This window comes from Mrakia frigida (genome assembly GCF_051309035.1).
Source record: "Mrakia frigida strain ATCC 22029 unplaced genomic scaffold BDY24scaffold_37, whole genome shotgun sequence".
NCBI classification, from domain to species: Eukaryota; Fungi; Basidiomycota; class Tremellomycetes; order Cystofilobasidiales; family Mrakiaceae; genus Mrakia; species Mrakia frigida.
The window spans coordinates 254,144-271,446 of record NW_027481244.1 but is presented as its reverse complement, the minus strand read 5'-3'; the positions used below and the strand labels follow the sequence as shown (position 1 = coordinate 271,446).

The 17,303-nt window shown below is 54.2% G+C and overlaps 7 protein-coding genes across 7 annotated transcripts; 4 read left to right on the top strand and 3 right to left on the bottom strand.

Moving 5' to 3' along the window:
* Positions 1-952: 952 nt before the first annotated feature.
* BDY24DRAFT_355362 (COP9 signalosome complex subunit 6) lies at positions 953-2,823 on the bottom strand (the record flags this gene model as incomplete). The annotated part of the gene is made up of 7 exons (XM_076637782.1): positions 2,674-2,823; positions 2,525-2,601; positions 2,244-2,417; positions 2,013-2,101; positions 1,646-1,931; positions 1,319-1,512; positions 953-1,207 (listed from the first exon to the last, which is right to left on the bottom strand). The coding sequence occupies exons 1-7, from the start codon at positions 2,766-2,768 to the stop codon at positions 953-955; spliced, it is 1,170 nt and encodes a 389-aa protein (XP_076493240.1). The 5' UTR covers positions 2,769-2,823.
* Position 2,824: 1 nt separating this feature from the next.
* BDY24DRAFT_401309 (uncharacterized protein) lies at positions 2,825-4,477 on the top strand. The gene is made up of 6 exons (XM_076642077.1): positions 2,825-3,004; positions 3,103-3,194; positions 3,400-3,506; positions 3,603-3,716; positions 3,818-3,986; positions 4,141-4,477. Exons 1-6 carry the CDS (start codon positions 2,891-2,893, stop codon positions 4,436-4,438), a joined length of 894 nt encoding a protein of 297 aa, XP_076493239.1. The 5' UTR covers positions 2,825-2,890; the 3' UTR covers positions 4,439-4,477.
* A 253-nt stretch (positions 4,478-4,730) lies between these two features.
* Positions 4,731-6,650, top strand: BDY24DRAFT_401306 (uncharacterized protein). Its single transcript, XM_076642076.1, has 9 exons — positions 4,731-4,847; positions 4,956-4,977; positions 5,118-5,171; positions 5,293-5,310; positions 5,443-5,460; positions 5,541-5,555; positions 5,654-5,861; positions 5,947-6,019; positions 6,149-6,650. The coding sequence occupies exons 1-9, from the start codon at positions 4,806-4,808 to the stop codon at positions 6,494-6,496; spliced, it is 798 nt and encodes a 265-aa protein (XP_076493238.1). The 5' UTR covers positions 4,731-4,805; the 3' UTR covers positions 6,497-6,650.
* A 2,214-nt stretch (positions 6,651-8,864) lies between these two features.
* On the top strand, positions 8,865-10,849 carry UGO1 (mitofusin complex protein UGO1; the record flags this gene model as incomplete). Its single annotated transcript, XM_076643843.1, has 5 exons — positions 8,865-8,907; positions 8,975-9,575; positions 9,740-9,777; positions 9,959-10,661; positions 10,750-10,849. 5 exons carry the CDS (start codon positions 8,865-8,867, stop codon positions 10,847-10,849), a joined length of 1,485 nt encoding a protein of 494 aa, XP_076493237.1.
* Positions 10,850-11,081: 232 nt separating this feature from the next.
* BDY24DRAFT_191194 (uncharacterized protein) lies at positions 11,082-13,662 on the bottom strand. The gene is made up of 4 exons (XM_076636405.1): positions 12,334-13,662; positions 11,892-12,189; positions 11,654-11,807; positions 11,082-11,583 (listed from the first exon to the last, which is right to left on the bottom strand). The coding sequence occupies exons 1-4, from the start codon at positions 13,491-13,493 to the stop codon at positions 11,483-11,485; spliced, it is 1,713 nt and encodes a 570-aa protein (XP_076493236.1). The 5' UTR covers positions 13,494-13,662; the 3' UTR covers positions 11,082-11,482.
* Positions 13,663-13,925: 263 nt separating this feature from the next.
* On the bottom strand, positions 13,926-15,093 carry BDY24DRAFT_401292 (uncharacterized protein). The gene is made up of 6 exons (XM_076642075.1): positions 15,015-15,093; positions 14,821-14,894; positions 14,690-14,733; positions 14,482-14,549; positions 14,211-14,401; positions 13,926-14,084 (listed from the first exon to the last, which is right to left on the bottom strand). Exons 1-6 carry the CDS (start codon positions 15,038-15,040, stop codon positions 14,029-14,031), a joined length of 459 nt encoding a protein of 152 aa, XP_076493235.1. The 5' UTR covers positions 15,041-15,093; the 3' UTR covers positions 13,926-14,028.
* Positions 15,094-15,838: 745 nt separating this feature from the next.
* RIB5 (riboflavin synthase) lies at positions 15,839-17,033 on the top strand. Its single transcript, XM_076642074.1, has 4 exons — positions 15,839-15,905; positions 15,982-16,192; positions 16,299-16,378; positions 16,523-17,033. The coding sequence occupies exons 1-4, from the start codon at positions 15,891-15,893 to the stop codon at positions 16,940-16,942; spliced, it is 726 nt and encodes a 241-aa protein (XP_076493234.1). The 5' UTR covers positions 15,839-15,890; the 3' UTR covers positions 16,943-17,033.
* The last annotated feature ends 270 nt before the right edge of the window (positions 17,034-17,303 follow it).

Below are 17,303 nucleotides of genomic sequence, written 5' to 3'. Positions count from 1 at the left end.
TCCGATCTCTTTGACATGAGCGAATACGAAGGCGGAGGGCGGAGAGGGAGAGGGGAGAGAGATGTGAAAGGTGTGAAAGGTCAAACGAACGACGTCCTCCTCCTTCGGTTTGCGATTGCGAACAACTAGCGTCAGGGTCTTGAGGGTTTGCAGAGTTTGAGGGTCGCCGAGGAGGAGTCGTTAAATCCCATGGAGCGAGAGTTCATGATGGGAGGCCTACAGAAGAGGAGAAGGGGAAAGGAGAGCAGAGGGAGGAGAGGAGAAAGCTCAATCTCCTTCGAGCTTCGAGCGAGCTCTCCTCTCGCTCGTTTGTTTCGAAAGAAGCGAGGATCTTGAGATGGATATGAGGAGGGAAGGGAGCGACGAGTAGATAGATCAAGGCGAACTGTGGAGGGCCTTGTAGAAAACGCAAGGGGAGGAGGTCGTGGAGGATGGGAGGAGGAGAGAGGGAAGAAGGAAGCTCGAAGCTCAACGACTTTCAGCCCTCTGCTTTCTTCTCGCTTCGACGCGTCTGTTTTCTTGTAGATTTCGTTGAGATACAACTTTCTCGCTCTTCAGAAACAGTCAAGACCGACTCTCTAGTACGTTGAGAAGTCTCCCCAGCTCTCAAATCATGATTTCACTGCCGTCGAGGGCGAGCTACAGTCGAGAAGACCGCTCGTTTTCGTCCTCTCTTCTCGTTTCATAATTCTCGACTGCCAGCATCGAGACTCGATCATCTCTTTATCCGTCGATATCTCGAGTTGCTCTTCCACGTCGACTTGCAAGTCGTCTCCTTCGTCCGAGTGGCAAGTCGCTTTTTCGTCGCGCGTCTTGCTCTCTCCTCTCACCCTTCCTCTCTTTCTTTCCCTTTGGATTGACCAACACCCAAAGCTCAGAGAATTAGAAAAGTCATAACTCGTTACTACCAACCGCGACCACCTCTCCCTCTAATCAACCAAGTCCTCACAGATCAATCCCTCCCAAACCTCCCACCCATCCCACCCATCCTCGTCCTTCCTCCCATCCCTCCTCCACCTCGCCCACCCCCACCGCCTCCACCTCCTCCACCACCACCGCCCAACATCCCTTCAAACCCAGCCAGCCCGTTCCTCTCGTTCGCAGACGGCGCGTGGAGAAGCGTGAACTTGTCGGTCGCGTTGTTGAGGGAGTGTAGGGATTTGGTGAGGTTGGCGAGGTAGGTGGTAAGTTGAACGTCGGCATACTCCTACAGAAATCAATGAGAGGGGGTAAGGAAAGAGTCAGAGATCCGAAACAGCGATGGAAAGTGGACAGGGGAGAGGGAAAAAGAGGGACGCGTCGAGCGAGAGAAACGAACCGTCAAGAATTCCTCCCTAAACTCCTCGGCCTCCTCAACCGGCAGCCCAGCCATCAAACCACTGATCATTCGGAGGATCTCTGGATCCTGCTTCATAGTTCCTTCCGACACGCCTCGGACGTAAGCGAGCACGATCTGGGTTCGGTTGGAGAGCATCTGGAGGGCGTTTCGTTGGGTTGTTAGGTTTGGGATCACTGCGACGAAGGAAACGCGATTGAAGAAGACGACGGGAGTCAGCCCCGAAGTGAGACAGAAGACGAAGGGGAGGGATGGGACGTCGACAAGATGAGTTGAAGCAGATCGAAAGTCAAGGGGTTGATCACTCACAACTGCTCTCTCCCTTCCCACCTTCCAACCCAGCCTTCCCAACTCCGTCCACCGCGACTCTCTCCGCCTCCCCAGTCTCGATCTTCCATCCCGTCTTCTGGAACAAAACCCCAGCTCCTCCAACAGCTCCCGTCTCCTCCTCTGCTCCTGCGACGACGGGAGCGACGTGGAGGACGGTTTCGTAGATGGTGAGAGGGAGGTCTGACTCCTCTGTTGCTTCCGAGGTAGCTGCTGGAGGAGTAGGGGAGAGTTGGAGGAAGAGAGGAGCATCGTTTTTGGTGATGAACTGTGGTGGAAGCGACAAGAAGAGAAGGAGGTGAATGAGAGGGAGGTGTTGAGAGAGAGGGAGCAAGGGAGCGGAACGAACCTGGGTGTGAAGCGAGAGATCTAGAGAGGACGGATCGACTCCGACAGAGTACCATCCCAGGAAGTCGAGAGTTGGAAAGACTTGTTTGACTATTGAAGGAGGAGGGGAAGGAGAAGGAGAAGGGGAGGTGGTGAGCTCGAACGATTCCCTTCCTTCGGTCGCTCCCCCTCTCGGCCTCCGTCCCACCTCTCAAGCTCGTATACAAAGCTACAAGATATAGAAAACACGTACAGTTCCCACTCCTCTCCTCGAAGAAGGCCCAGTCGACAGTCTTTCCATCAAACCCACTTCCACCTGCCTGCTCGTCGACGTCCATCCCCGAGGAAGCTTTCTCGAGCGCGAGTTCGTACGAGTTGACAATCTCGACTTCTCGTCCCTTTTGGATTCCGATCAAAGCTCCGATGACTGCGCGGAGGAAAGAAAGAAAGAGGGGAGAAAGGGATAGATGAGGGAGGAGGAGGTGGTGAGCTCGGACGCTCTTCTCTTCCTTGCGAGCTCCACCTTGGACTGACTCTTGTAGTTTTCCGACTTTTGCTGCAATCTCGTTCGAGTATAGTGTTCCGATATGTTGAGGATGGGGAGAGGGTGCCTGCAAGAAGAACACGGAGAAGAGAAGAGCTCAGTGAGGGAGGTCGGAGGAGGGAGAAAGAGATGAGCTCACAGAGTGATGGTCAAGCCCGAAGTACTCAGTCCAGGGAGGATGAACGAAGGAGAAGATCCAGCGGAGGATACTTGTCGAGAAGAGGAAGCTTCCATCCTGTGAAGCGATATATAAAAGGGGAGAGCGAGGAGGGAGAAGGAGGGTGGAGGGGAGGAAGAGTTCGAAGCTGAGCTGATGCTCCCTTCTCCTTCTCCTTCTCTCCCTTCAAACGCTCACCATGGCAACTGCGACTAAATCGACTCTCTCTCTACCCGGAACCCTTCATCTGTACCCCACCAAAGAAGGATCAAACCCGGTCTTTGAATCAGCGGATCTATCCTCCTCCAAAGTCGTGAGCTCGCCCTTCCCCTGAGCTCGACCCTTTCTCCTTCCTCGCCATCTCCTCACCGTCACTGACCTTTGCTCGCTCCTCTTCTCTACCACCGCCAGCTCATCTTTCTGCCAGGTCTCTTCGATGGACTCGGATCAGTTCCGTACCTCACTTTTCTCAACTATGAGCTGGAGAAGATGGGCTGGAGTTTGTGAGTTTCGCCTCTTCGTCTCACGTCCTTCTTGTCCTCTCTTTCAAGACGATGGACGCAGAGTCTAGCTCGAGGCATGATTTGCAGGAGTGTATCTCGTAGGCCTCGAGCTCTACAGGGCCCAGGATGTTCCGTCCTCGAGCAGAGAAAGCGAGCACGCTGACTCCTCTCTCATCCTTCTTCTTCGACCTCCCTCCCTTCCCAGAGCTCAGCCTCACCTCTCCACAGCCTACAAAGCCTTTGGACGAGGCTCTCTCCAGCAAGACGCCGACGAGATCGAAGCCTGCGTCAACTTCTTCAAGACCGCTCGAGGTTCGTCCCCATCTTTCCCTCTGTCGTTCTCACCGCATCGCCGTCGCGTGTCTCTCTCTCTTCGCTGACTCTTCCTCTCCCTCTTTCGCTGCTCAGGCAAGACGGAGATTGTCTTGATGGGTCACTCAACAGGCTGTCAACAAATCATGCGCTACCTCACCTCGGAACCTGCGAGATCCAAGGTCGATAAGGTTATTCTTCAGGCTCCTGGTTCGTCGTCGTCCTTTGCTCGTCTCTCTCTCTTCCAATCAATCGCTTCTGTCCGATTTAACTGACCCACATCTCACCTATCACTTTCACGTTCGCTGTAGTCTCCGACCGAGAAGCCTTGGCCTCCTACCCCTCCTTCCCACCTACCTTCGCTTCCCTCGCCGCCGAGCTCTATGCCGCTGGCCAGCGAGACGAGCTCGTTCCCGGAGGAAAGGAAGCGTTCGCAGTCGATGTGACGGTTTATAGAGCTTGGAGTCTGGCTTGTGAGGGGTGAGTGCCGCTCCGCTCCCTTTTTTTTTTTTCTTTCCGAGCGAAGAAACGTCGAGGTTTAATCGACGCGTCGCTGACCTTGTCGCTCCCTCGCCTCCTTCTCTTTTCCTATCCTATCAAAATCCCCTCTCTGGACGAACCAATTTCATATCAGCGGTGACGACGACTACTTCTCCCTCGTCTCACCCCTCCCCCTAGACCAAACCTTCGGCAAACTCCCTCTTTCGACGCCCGCGCTCTTCCTCTTCTCTTCCGAGGACGAACACACACCCAGCGCGTCCACCACTCAGCCTGCTCTTCTCAAGGCTTGGGAGGAGGCGGTTCCCAAGGAGCTCAAGTTCAGGGGAGCGACAGTGGAGGGTTCGCATGCCCTGAAGCCTGAAGAGGGAGAGGAGCGAGCGAAGGGTTGGGAGAAGTTGGGTGAGGAGGTTGGAGGGTGGTTGAGGAGTTGAGGGAGAGTGAGTAGTATGGGATCCGATGTGTTAGGCTTGGTCTTCTGAGTGTATTGGGATCTGGAAAGAGAGGAAAGAGGAAGAGGGAAGGAGACGCGTCGTCGCGACGGATTCTTCGTGTTGGGCTTTCGAAACTTTCTATATCTCCTTCATCTCGCTTTTTCTTTGAACCAGCACAACTTTACTTCGATAGTACATCAGCCAGATGCTGAGGATCTTGCGAATCCAACAACCTCGACGGCGAACGGCGGACTCGCTCGAGCTGAACAGATCGGCTAATTCGAGTCACCTCCTCTCACTTCTTGCTCCCAACCAACTCCCTCCTTCCAAGAACCGCCTTGCTCCTTCAAAAACCTAGACCCAAGAAATGGTCGTCGTTGCTGTAGATCTAGATGATGTTCTCGCTCAGGTAAGGCCTGGGGAAGGGATGAAGCAGGAAGGGGAAACCAGGATGGGCTGAGCTGACCTTTCGTTCCTCCCTCCACTTCCCTCTTTTTCCTCGTTCGATTGAACTCAGACCAACGCTAAGGTAGCAGAGCGTGAGTCCGCTCTCATCCCCTGAAGCTTCCTCGAAGTTCAGCTGAGAACGAAACAGGCAGAAAGGAGGGCCCTTCTTTTTTTTTTGCATCGAGCTCACGATCTCCTTCCGTCCTTCCTTCTTTTCCTTTCCTTCTAACAGTCCACAATGCTGAGTTCGGAACGGATATGACTCTCGAGGACTTTAAGTACTATCGTCAGTCCCGCAGAATACCTCCTTTGGACCAGATTGAAGTTGAGGAGCAGGGAAAGAACGGACGAGAGCGGAGGGAAGGAAGCGACGCAAGCTGACTTCTGATGGCGACCGTTTCCTTCAGACTACTGGAGGAACAGAGGTGAGTTCAGTATAAGCGTTTAAATTACTAAGCCGTGGGAGCGACCCTGGCTTTCCTTTGAGCGAATGCCGTTCTCGAAGTCGTCCAGCTCGACTCAACTGACTCCCTTCTTGTTTTGTTCGTCGTTCTCAGGCTGGGGAACACCGTTAGGTTCGTCTTATCTTCGCATATCACAATTGATTCGTCCTCGAAGATTCTGGCTCACTCGATCGTCTTTTCTTCTCCTCCAGAGACCATGATCAAGGGTTCGTTCGTCGACGTCGTCCTGCTCCTCTCTTCGATTCTCGCGAAAGCTGACTCGTACCTCTCTCCCCTCTATCTGTCCCGCATACATGTGCAACAGTCAAATCTTTCTACCAACGCCATCTCTTTGCCGATACTGCTCCCGTGGAAGGCGCCTTCGAGTCCCTCGTCCGAGCGAAGGAGACTATCCCTGGACTCGAGTTTGTGATCGTAACCGCTCGAGGAGAGCCTGAGCGAGTTGGTTCCCAGATCTGGGTCGACAAGTTCTACCCTGGCGTATTCAGGGAGCTGTACTTCACTGGAGCTTTGTGAGTCTCACCCTCCTTTCCCGTCGTCTCTCCATCAACTCGTTCTTTTCGATTCTAGCTCACCCGTCTTCCTCTCGTTCTATAGCACCCACGTCGCCACCGAAGGAGAGAACGGTCCTCCGTTGACTGCTGTCTCTCACCCTCTCAAGAAGTCCGAGGTGAGCCGATCTCCTTCCTCTCGTCTCGTTTCTCTCAGGCGACGCGTTCTTTCCTCCCTCAATCGAAGTCCTGACCCACTCACTGCCTTTTCTCTTCCCTCTTTCCCTCTTTCCCCTCATGCCCCTTAGGTTCTACACCGAATCGGAGCTTCCATCCTCATCGACGACTCCATCGAGAACGCGTTCGATGTGGCCAACTCCAACAAACCCAAACCCAAAACGAACAACACTCCCTCCTCTTCCCCCGAGAAGATCCCCGTTCTCCTCTTCTCGATAGGTCACTACCCTTGGAACCAGCGTCTCTCAACTCCAGGACCTGAGGATCGGATCTCGTACGACGAGGCTCAAAAGCTTGGATTGGGCGACGACGTTGGGTTGGTGTTGGATAAGGATTTACCGGAGGGTGTGACGAGGGTGAACGGGTGGAAGGAGGTTGAGGGGGTGTTGGCCAAGTTGTTCGGTGGGAAGTCGGAGTAAAGGAAGAGGAAGGAAGGGGCTCAGGAAGAGGACGGGAGGACGGACGCGTCGAGAACGAGAGACGAACGCGCTTTTTCTCTTTCCTAGACTCGGCGCTCAAGGTGGATCTAGATTAGGATAGAGGTTACAGATATATGGATACGTTACGGGTACACAGACTAGAATGGCTGGTCTTTGAGAAGCAAAAGGTCTACAATGTGAGAGAAAAGAAAGGGAGAAGACGAGTCGTGCGAGTACCGTTCGTGGGTGTCGTTCGAGAGGACGGAAGAAAGTAACTAGTGTGCGATAAACGAAGCAAAGCGATGTGGAGCCAGATTAGGAAACGAGAAGATATGCAGAGGTGAGAAGCAGCGTCTGGGGTGCAAAAGTTTGGGAGAGAGGGCGACGAAAGGAGAGATCGGGTGGGCCGAGGGGGGAGGAGGCTACGACGAACGAGTCGTGGACTGGGAAAGCTTCTTCTTGTGCTGATCGAGTGCAAAGAAGGATGGGAAGAAAGTCAGCTACCAAACCAAGGAAGCTGAGGAGGGAAGGGAAAGAGGGAAGAGGAGAAAGGGAAGCTCACCATTCTTTGGATCCCCGCCTCCTTGGGCACGACGAAGTTGGCCTTCTTTCTCTCGAGAAAATCCTTTTGCGAGCGCTCAGCTTGAAGGAAGAGAGAGCGATGGTAGTCCTCCATAGCGTCTTGGTACGAGGAGAAAAGTGGACGGAGAAGAAGTGGTGAGGAAAGGAGAGAAGGTCGACGATGAGCTCGACAACCAAACGAGATTGAGGCGAGGTCGACTCACGAGTGTACGAGGAGACGGAAGAAGAGGAAGAGTCTGATTCTGAAGAGTAGGTCTCTGCACTGAAGGTTGACTCTGAAAAGGAGCTGCTGGGAGCGTGGACCATCTTGTGCTTGACGACTGGGGCTGAAGGGAGGTGGGGGGAGAGGACGAGGAGACTCAGTGAGTTTGGGCTCTCTGCACCGTCTGAGGGGGAACGAGAAGCGGGAAGAGATGCTCACAAGGAGAAGTGAGGTTGGCGGTGGTAGATAAAGAGTAGTAGTTGAGTGGATAGAAGGTGGAAGAGAGAAGGAAACAGTTGGGAAGAGAGAGAGAAGGGAGGGGGGAGAGCAGAGGTCGATTGGGGGCTGCCTCGACGTGACGGCATGGAACTCTCGGATTCCCCTTCCTTTCCCAACCCCCAGAGGGCCCTACGTTCTTTAATTCTCGAGCTCTGATGAGATCGCGTCCTTAGTGACCCCACGTCTCAATGAGAGCTGCAGAAAATCTACAGGGGGAGAGAAAAGAAGGAGAGAAAGTAGCGATCTCGACGCGTCATTTTTCGAGGACGATGAAAAGCGGAGTTTTCAGGGCATATCTAGACGCGTCGGAGGTCTCAATTTTTTCTAGGCGTTCCAATGTTGACCAAACTGCAGGCCCCATCTCCTCTTTTTCGTGCAGTAGTTCGAGAAAAAGAGAGCAGAGGAAGGGGGAGCAACGGATCTCTTTTCCTCTGAGGGTTGAACTGGACCTCAGTTGCTTGACTTCCTCTCTTTTCCGCGTTGAGAATACGCGAGGTCATTTGAGGTCATCGCATTTCGGATGTGCGCGAGTACTTGGCTTTGATAGATCAAAGCTTCCAAAGAGGGAGCGGAGGGAGAGGACGAAGGGGAACAAGGGGACGGCTGTTCGTTATCTTTTCATCTCGACGCGTCCTCGAGTCTGCTTCTGAGCGCTTAAAGGTCGAAGGGAGGAGAAACTACGCAAGCACTTAAAGAAGGGTACAGAAGATCTTTCCTGTAAGCGAGGGTCGTCTGAGAGAAAAAAGGGGAGGGATGAGACGCGTCGCGCGCCACGAGGGGACCGTGCTTTTCGTTCTGCTGTGAGGCTCTCAGTTGATATCCGACCTGATGTCATCGAAAAAGCGGAAGTTTATGACTCGAGCGAAACTAGAGACGAGAGCTAGGAGGCTGAGTGCCGTCTTGAAGAGGAGGAAGATGAGCGAGGAGAAGTCCATCGGCCCTCTTCTTTCGACAGGACGGAATGAGCTTACCATCTAGCTGAAGAGTAGCTCCAGCTCCATCGAAGCCTTGAAGCTCGACGTGCTCCTCAAAGGGAAGGGGGAAAGAACTCGAGAGGAAGGCGTCGGGACGGTTGAAGTCAACAACGCCGAGTCGACTCGCAGAATCAAACGTAATTTCTTGATGAGTTTCTGGCGGGCTTTGAGGAGAAGGGAGATGAAGTTATAGATCTCCATCGAGCCAGATTTTGAGGGGAAACTTCTCAGGGGAGCGGAGGAGGAGGAGAGAAAAGAAAGAAAGAAAAGGAGGGACGAGCCGGGTGACCTCGATTTCGCCACGTCTCTCCTTCCTTCCCTCCCAACGGCCATGTCCTCCAACTTCCCTTCTTCAGTGAGGCAGCTCTATGCTCGTGAGTGTCTGTCTTTGCTCTGGGTGTATACTTCCACCGAGCTGACCCCTTTTCCTGCCTTCTCCAGCTCCTACCGACGACTTCCTCTTCCTTCCTCCCACCCTCCCTCCCTCTGGTTCACCTCCGTCCCCTCGTTTCGCCAACTCCAACTCCTCCTCCCCCGTCCTGATCCTACCCGAACGATCTCGTACTTCTGCCACTTTCCCTCATCTTTCCCCTTCGATCCTCACTTCGGCAAAGGCAAGGGAGACACTCCTTTGGGCCACCGCTGGTTCCCTCTTCTCCTCCTTCATCGCTCAACCTTTCGAAGCTGGAAAGGTCCTCTCTCAAGTTCAATACCTACCAAGACGCTCTTTCGCTCCCAAACTACCATCGCTGATACCAGGAGGAGCGACGGGAGGAGGAGGAGTAGAAGACGCCGAACGAGGAGACGACTCGGAGGAGGACGACGCACCCAACGACGAGGAGGACGCTCAAGCCTACTTCGAGGAGCTCATCGTCAACGCTAGTGGTCTAGGGAGGGTGCAGGAGGATGAGCTGCTAGGAGGAAACACCAAGAAGGAGGTGGACGCGGACGGCTACGTCTTGAGAACGGAGGAGGATGGTGTCAAGATGGAGTGGGTTCTGAGAAGAGGAGAGTCGAATGGACCTTGGGCTATGACGAAACGGTGAGTTATCAGTATCTATAGCTGTCCTTGATGTCTTGGGCTAGATGGATATGGTGCTGTGATGGAGGTGGGAGGAAGGGGAGGGAAAGCTGAAGGAAGGGAAGGAGTAACGTCGAAGCTGACCTTTGTTTTTCTCCTTCATCCTTTCTTTCCCTTGAACCAAGACTATGGAACGGTGAAGGACCTACTGCTCCTTGGAAAGGTGAGCTTGCCTCTCTATACTCTACCCTCTTTCACCTCAAACAGAGCCTCCCTCGCCAAAATCACACCCCTGTCCCATCTCTCGCTCCCCTTCCTTCCCCAACCCAACGATTTCCACCGTCGCGTCTCCCCTCTTCCCCGAACTTCCGAACTGAACCAAACTCCCCCTTTCGCTCTCCCAGGCTTCTGGACCTCGGTTCTCTTTGACTCCTGCACCCACTACCTCCCTCCTCTTCTCCAAACCATCCTCATCCCCTTAACCATCTCCTCGTCCTCTCACCTCCGCCAAACTCCAACCCTCACCTCGTCCTCGACACCCCTCATCACCCTCCTCCCTTACATCGCTTCCCACTCGCTATCAGGGTTCATCCTTTCGCCACTCGACCTCCTTCGGACTCGACTTATCGTCCAATCCTCAAGTAGGAAACTCAGGACCTACTCGTCGAATCCAGCTCGAGGACTCACTCGACTCGTCAAGGAAGAAGGAGGCTGGTGGAACACCTACTTCCACCCCACGCTTTTCTGGCCAACCTTCTGGGACATCACACTTCGAAGCCTCGTCAGCTTAGCTACTCCCATCCTCATCGAACAGACCTTCCACATCTCCCTCCTCAACTCGCCCATGAGCTATCGAACGCTCGAAGCCGTCTTCAACATCGCCGGTCTCCTCATCACCCTCCCCATCGAGACGGCTCGTCGGCGTCTACAGGTCCAGAGCAGGAGCCAGGATGCTGGGAAGGCGGCGGTTGGGTTTGGGAAGACGTGCGTCGATGTGCGACCGAGGCCTTACGCCGGGTTGGTGGAGTGCATCTGGAGGATTGCGACGGAGGAGAACGGATCTGGTGGAGAGGGAAGGCTGGGTGGAGTCAAGCAGCTTTACAGAGGGTCAGTGCTTTCTCTCTGTCTTTTCTCGTTCCCCGTTTGTTCGAGACGCGTGGGCTGACCCTTCTTCCCTTCTTTCCCTTTTTTCCAGTTTTGGACTCAACTTCCTTGCCAGCTCAGCCGTTTTGGCTCTCGAGAGCGTCATCCTCGCTACGGGAAGGGAAAGCGGAGGGAGCTGGAGGGAGATCTGAAGGGTTGATCTTGTTGGTCGACGCGTCGAAGCCCTGTTCGTTTCCTTTCGTTTTTTCGTTCTTTTCGTTTCTTTCTCCTAATATCTTTGGACCCTGTTTTTTTTGCTTAGCTGCTATACCTTAGACCCACCCGCACCTTTCTCTATTTTCTCCGCCTTTCAACTGCTTTCGTGATGACTTATGACTCGACTCGCACATCGCCCTGCCTTCTTCTGACCGTCTATCTTGCTCTCGAGAGCACCAAGACATCACAAAAACGCATCTTTCGATCAAAAGACTCTACATGAACTTAACTACGAGAGCTAGATAGCACTAGCAGGCGGCGCACCTCCTCCGCTCCCACCTCCGTTCCTCATCTTCTTGTCGTGCCCTCTCACCCTCGCCTGGTTCTGATGGCCTCGACTACTCTTGTTCGACCCTCTTCCTCGCTCTCCTCCTCCTCCTCGGCCTCTCCCACCTCCTCCACCTCCTCCTCCACCTCGTCCTCCTCGACCTCGAGAGTTGGAGTTGTGCTCGACGGGGACGAGGTGATTGGTGTTGGCTGAGAACTCGTGGCGTTCGAGAAGAGCTGCTAGACGACGAGGCTGTTGATAGAGCGAGAGAGGGAGAGGAACAGAGGGAGAGGAAGTAAGGTCAGCTTGACGAGGAGAGAGAGAGGCCAGAGGAGATGAAGAGGAGACGAACGGCTCGTTCGAGGATCGTCTTCCACGCCTCGAAAGTGTTCTGATCGAGACCTGTTGCGAGATAAATACACGACGGATCAGTACGGAAAACAAGTGAGCTGAGAGAGAATAGAGAACGAACCAGTCTGCTCTTCGATCGCCTTCCTCGCAGCGGATCTCCTCGTCGTCGCGTCCTGATCGAAGATCTTCCTGTTGTAGACGTAAGCTTCTTCGAGGATCGTCTCAGTGTTGATAACGGCAGTCTTCTTGATGCTGGGTGCTCCTTTGATGACCTCCTGGATAGATCAAGACGGAAGAAGGAGTCAGCCAAACTCGTCTCGTCTCCGTTCCCCAAAAGACGACGTCGCCGTTCGACTCACAGGCTCCTCCTCGTCATCACTTCCCTCTCCACCAATCGTGTATCGATACCTAACTCCCTCCTCGAGCGGCTCCTCCTCGTACTCCTCTCCATCAGGTCCGACGGTTCCGATTCTGGACGCGTCTCCTCCCAGTCCGTCGTACTTGACTTGATCGTTGAGATCTCCTCCGTAAGCGACCACTCCTGCTCGAGCATGTTCCAGAGCGTCCTGTTCGTCCTGGAGGGCTTCTTCTTCCTGGATCTTGGCGAGACGAAGGATGGATTCTCGCATGTTGTCGGAGAGAGGGAGAGGCGAGGATCTGGAGACGGGATCAGAAGGAAGGAGGGTCAGATTCGAAGACGAGGTCAAGATGCCAAGAGTAGACGGAGTGCCTTTGCAGCGTTCCGTAGAAGCTCAAGGGTGAAGTTACGGAAGGGAACGAAGAAACAAAAGCACGACTCACCCAACAGCTTCCTTCCCAACTCTCAACCTCCCAAAATCGATGCTCCCAACTCCCGTGTTCCTCTCCGCTTCCTGCCTCCTCTCCCTAGCGATCCTGACATACTCGTCCTCCTCTTCCTCCATAGGCTCAGCCATCAACCCAACCAGCTCCACCGGTACACTCCCATCGAGAACCGACTGAACGATCCTCTCTCCGACTCCTTCGCCTCCTCCGTTCGAGAACGACGAATGCTTGACGGCCGCTCGAACAAACTCCTCCCTCAGATCAGGCAGGACGTTCTTCACGCTCTCCAAGATCTTCAACTCCCTCTCTTCTCGTCCTTCCTCCGCTTCCCGTGCAGCAGCGACGGCATGGAAGTCCTCCGGGGATCCTTCGAGTTCGACGAGTCTGAAAGCGATCTCTTGCCAGAGATGGGAGGAGGTTGAAGCGGGTTGTTGAGAGAGAGAGATGAGAGTAGGTGAGAGGGAGTAGAGGGTTTCAAAGTCTGCCCAGAGGGAGTTGAAGGGTTGAGGAGGAGGAGCTGAAGGATCCGAGGGAGGAAGGGTGGAGGAGATTTGGGTAGGATGGAGGGCGGACAGCGTGGTTGTTGTCGATGGTGGTGGGTTGAGGAGGATCGATAAAAGGTGTAGGAGGGATAAGGAAGAGTGTAGGTGTGGGAGAAGAGGGTACAAGGTGACGAGGGAAGGGAGGAGAGGCGAGGTCGAGGAGGAGGAGGTCGAACGATGGAGGAGGATCAAAGGAGAGATCGCTGAAGGTGAAAGTTTGACCAGAGAGTGTAAGATCTTGAGTGCCTTGAGAGCTCCTCCTAGATTCTTGATGTCTTTTCGATCCGCCTTCCCCAGTTTGGACAGCTTCTCGACCTCTCCGACGAGCACCTCAACTATCCTCTTCGCTGTCTCGTCCACCTCGGTTTCCTCGTATTTCCCCTTGCTGAAGAGCTCTTGAAGAGGTTCGTAGGACTCCCAGGGACAGAGGATCGAAAGGGAGAGGACTGTAGAGATCGGAAGAGGTGAAGGGTCCGCTAGAGATAAGGCGAGGAGGGTGGAGAGCTGAGAAGGAGGATGGAGAGGGGAAGGAGAGGTGGAGAGCGAGGAGAGATGCGAAGAAGCGAGGTGTGTGGACCAGAGGGAGATGGTGCATACTTGAGAGGTGGCCGCCATGGTTTTCGAGGAGGAGGAAAGGGCGAAAGCGATTCTTCGTTGTGGAGAGAGAGAGATGGAGTTGGGTGAAGGAAGGCAGCGAGGTCGTCGAAACTGAGCTTCGTCCAAACGGCAGGCCGCCTTGCGACAGAAAAAGGGATGTGAAAAAAGGGCCTCGCTCGAGCTTAGGACACTTTTACAAGCTAAACAGGATCCTTCTCCTCGGCCGACTGAGGAAGAGGGCTCAATGAACGAGCAGGACGGTGGAGGTGAGGGTCGAGGAGGTTGGGTGGAGAGGGTGAAGACGAGGGCAGCGTGTTGAGATCTTGAGTCTGTAGGCAGTGGATTCGGAATCCTGTGGTAGTTTGTGTTAAGTGAGGACACTACTTCATACCCCTTCGCTTCATCAGGAACATCACAACAGCGATCTGAAGCAGCTTTCGGACGAAAAGGTAGGAGAGCGAGACGCGTCGTCGACGCGGCCTGAACTGACATCTATGATCCCTTCCGGCTATGAAAGCTTCCCGCCACGTCACATCTTCAACAGAGACGCCGTCTACTTCTTTGCTCCTCTTTGAGCAGCGGCAAACGCAGCGGCTTGACCAATGGTGACTGCAAGACGAGAGAAACGAAGTCAGCCCTCTCTCTCGCCTCCAGCTCGACGTGGTCCGAGAATCTGCCTAACGAAGTCGACCCCACTGCAACCATCAAATCCTATTTTTACAACCAGGGACTCACGTTGCCACCAACTAGCGAATCCGAGTCCGAGGACGACATGGATCAACGCCCAAGCGGTCTCGGGAGTGAACCTGATGCTCTCCGCTGCTTCGCCTAGGGAGAAGGGTATGAAACGGGGTGCTTGGAAAATGATGGTCGATACCGAAGCGTGGTAGAGTAAGAGAGAGAGGCCGAAGGCTCTTTTTCCTGGTCTGAGGAGGGGAGGAAGACGGTCAGCTCGAGCCTCAAGAAAGAGCGAAAGGCAAGAGGAAAAAAAAAAGGAAGAGCGCACAGGTATTCGGGAAGAGGCCAACAGAGGAAAGCTCCCACGGATACGCTGAGCGAGAGAGCGGCGAAGAGCTAGGGAAGAAGGAGGAGGAAGTCAGTCGTCGCCAGCGGATCCTTCTTCTTTCTCTCCTCCATCTTTCTGCGTTTGAGCATCCTCGTCGATGATGGGAGACCAACACAGGGTAGAGAAAAATGTGGATTATCCGACAGACCTTGATGAAGACAAGCGTAGTGTTGGTGATTTCCAGTAGAGGCACTGTTCGAACGAAGAGAAGGAGGAGATGTGAGCTTCAGCCTCGAGCTCGCACGACCGGGGAATCCTTTTGAGCAGAAGGAAGCTCACGACTCAGAGGAGCCCACAAAGCTTGAACAGCGAAGGGAGCCTCTGCTGCCACATGAAGAAGGAAAACGAGGGAGCTGTATCAATCGAGAGCGAGCGAAGAAAGGAGGGAGGAAGGTCAGCTCGATTCAGCCCAATCTCTCCCTTCGTTTCCTTCACGTCCCCACTCTGCTTCCTTCTCTTTCAGACGTGCTCACAAGATGGAGTTCACGGGACCGGACATGCTGAGAGGGCTAGGGAGTGTAGTCGAAGAAGGAAATTCGACTGTGATGGTTGGCAGGAGGAAGGAAAAAGCGCGAGCTCTGATGAGCTCGTGTTTTCGGATGAGAGCGTCGACGTCTTTTCCTCCCCTCAACCATAACTCGTCTTGTTCAAAGATTCTGGAGAAGCATCTGCTGGCCACCCAGCTCTCAGATTTCGGGCCTGAGCTCTCGAAAATGGCAACCGAATCTCGCCTTCGAGCTCATCGCCCTTCTCTCTTCCTTCAGCTCGACCTCGCCCCTCCTCTCCTTCCCTCTCCTCCTACCTCCGTCCGTGGGTCCTCGGAGCCCATCTCACCTCGATCCACAAGACCAACGCGACCTACTGAACTCCCTGTCAATGTGCTGGCTCGCTTCAACGCTCTCGATCTCGACGAGGAACTTGTCTGACGAGACTTGGGGTTCAGACCGCCGTCCCAGAGTCTCTCCTCCCTCGCTACTCTCCTTGGCCGCAGACCGCCTCGAGCCCACTCCTCGATACTCGACTGACCAGCCTCAGCTCCTCGTAGTCTCAGACGGCGTTTGATCTTCGCTACTGACGTGTTTGAGTTGAGACCAGCGAGGTTCGTCTGCATGAAAGCTGTGGGTTTCCCTGAGCAGCGAGCTCGTACTACCATGCGATTCCTAAAAAAGCTGAGCGAGACTGAGGGGAGTTGCTTTCCGAGGGATACTGCTGCCCATCTTCGAAGCAAATCTTTGTTCTTTTTTAGAGGGCTGAAGCGGTTGGAGGTGTCAAAGGAAACGAAGCTCAACTTTCGATTCCTCCCTTCCTTCTCTTCTTTCCCTCCACCTTCCATCCTCCTCCTCCCAACAATGTTCACAGGTCTCGTTCGTCTCTTCTCTCCTCTCCTCTCTCGACCAATTCCTCTTCTTCACTGACTCGCTCTCTTCTCTCTCCTCTCAGATCGAGCACATCGCCACTCTAACCTCCCGAATCCCCAAGGACACGGACGGAGGGTTCACCTTGACCTTCTCCTCTGCTTCTCCCATCCTCGAAGACTGCCACGTCGGAGATTCCATAGCTGTCAACGGAGCTTGCTTGACCGTTACAGAGTTCGATGCGGATTCGTTCAAGGTTGGACTGGCGCCTGAGACGTTGGAGAGAACGAATTTGGGTGAGTCAGAGATTAAGGGAGGAGGGAAGGTGAGCTTGATTGATTGCTGACCGATCCTCCTTTGCCCTTTTGGTTTCGCTTCGTTTGGGTTGCGGGGGTCGTGTAGGTGATCTGGTAGTAGGAGATCGAGTGAACTGTGAACGAGCTTTGGCTGCTCATACGAGATTCGGAGGTCATTTCGTTCAGGTTCGTCTTCCGTCCTGTTTGTTGAGCTCTGAGCTCGTCCCTCTCTCTCCCTTCCCTCTCTCTCGATTCTCGTCGACCTTCTCTCTCTCTTTGCTCACCTTCTTCCCTCCTCCTCTGAACCACCACCATCACCCACTCTCACAGGGCCACGTAGACACAACAGCCACCATCCTCTCCCTCTTCCCCGACTCCAACTCCCTCCGGCTAACGTTCCAACTTCCCTCCTCAACACCTCTCACGCTCTCCCTCCTCCCTTCGCTCATCCCCAAAGGCTACGTCACCATCGACGGCGCTTCCTTAACGCTCACCAACGTAGACGACAAGGCCCAAACGTTCAGCATCATGCTCATCGCTCACTCGCAGGAGAAGCTGGTGTTGAGTTCAAAGAAGGTCGGCGACAAGGTCAACGTCGAGGTGGATTCGGTGGGCAAGTTTGTGGAGAAGGCGGTGAGGAGGGGGATGGAGGAGATTATGGTGGGTGGTGGGAACGGAGGCGCGTTGGAAGGGATGGTGGAGAGGGTCGTGGAGAGGGTGTTGAGGGAGAAGGGCGTGCTGCCGAAGTGAGTGAGGATACGACAGCTTGGAGCGGGAGGGAGAGATAGGGTTAGTAGATTTGGGAGATTTCGAGACCTATTTGAAGTTCGATTTTCTTTGCCTCAACGTTCGTGAGCTCGAAAAGCGCAAGGGGAGGAATCGGACGCGTTCTACTCGGACCTGGACGGGTTTGAACGCGCGTCCTCTTCCCGTCATCTCTTTCGTTCCGGTTCCGATCTTTAAAGCAGCGAGGGAGGAGAGAGATCATCAAGATCGGAGCATGGGACGAAACGCAAAGGCAAAGGCGAGAGAGAGAGAGAGAGAGAGGAAATGCTGACAGGAAGAGAGAGAGAGAGAGAGGGAGAGGAAGAGAGACCGGCTCCGAGAAGAA

Bases quoted from the DNA above. Each gene is read 5' to 3' on its own strand.
- BDY24DRAFT_191194 (XM_076636405.1), bottom strand. From the start codon at position 13,493: ATGGCGGCCACCTCTCAAGTATGCACCATCTCCCTCTGGTCCACACAC. The intron at 12,190-12,333 runs GTGAGTCGTGCT...TCCCGTCTCCAG, and splicing joins GTTGGGAAGGAAGCTGTTGG to ATCCTCGCCTCTCCCTCTCT. The intron at 11,808-11,891 runs GTGAGTCGAACG...TGATCTATCCAG, and splicing joins GTGATGACGAGGAGGAGCCT to GAGGTCATCAAAGGAGCACC.
- BDY24DRAFT_401306 (XM_076642076.1), top strand. From the start codon at position 4,806: ATGGTCGTCGTTGCTGTAGATCTAGATGATGTTCTCGCTCAG. The intron at 4,978-5,117 runs GTGAGTCCGCTC...TCCTTCTAACAG, and splicing joins CAACGCTAAGGTAGCAGAGC to TCCACAATGCTGAGTTCGGA. The intron at 6,020-6,148 runs GTGAGCCGATCT...CATGCCCCTTAG, and splicing joins ACCCTCTCAAGAAGTCCGAG to GTTCTACACCGAATCGGAGC.
- BDY24DRAFT_401292 (XM_076642075.1), bottom strand. From the start codon at position 15,040: ATGTCCGGTCCCGTGAACTCCATCTT. The intron at 14,895-15,014 runs GTGAGCACGTCT...CGATTGATACAG, and splicing joins GGTCCCGTGAACTCCATCTT to CTCCCTCGTTTTCCTTCTTC. The intron at 14,085-14,210 runs GTGAGTCCCTGG...CTCGTCTTGCAG, and splicing joins ATTCGCTAGTTGGTGGCAAC to TCACCATTGGTCAAGCCGCT.
- RIB5 (XM_076642074.1), top strand. The intron at 16,193-16,298 runs GTGAGTCAGAGA...GGGGTCGTGTAG, and splicing joins GTTGGAGAGAACGAATTTGG to GTGATCTGGTAGTAGGAGAT. The intron at 16,379-16,522 runs GTTCGTCTTCCG...CCACTCTCACAG, and splicing joins TCGGAGGTCATTTCGTTCAG to GGCCACGTAGACACAACAGC.
- BDY24DRAFT_401309 (XM_076642077.1), top strand. From the start codon at position 2,891: ATGGCAACTGCGACTAAATCGACTCTCTCTCTACCCGGAACCCTTCAT. The intron at 3,717-3,817 runs GTTCGTCGTCGT...CGTTCGCTGTAG, and splicing joins GGTTATTCTTCAGGCTCCTG to TCTCCGACCGAGAAGCCTTG. The intron at 3,987-4,140 runs GTGAGTGCCGCT...ATTTCATATCAG, and splicing joins TGGAGTCTGGCTTGTGAGGG to CGGTGACGACGACTACTTCT.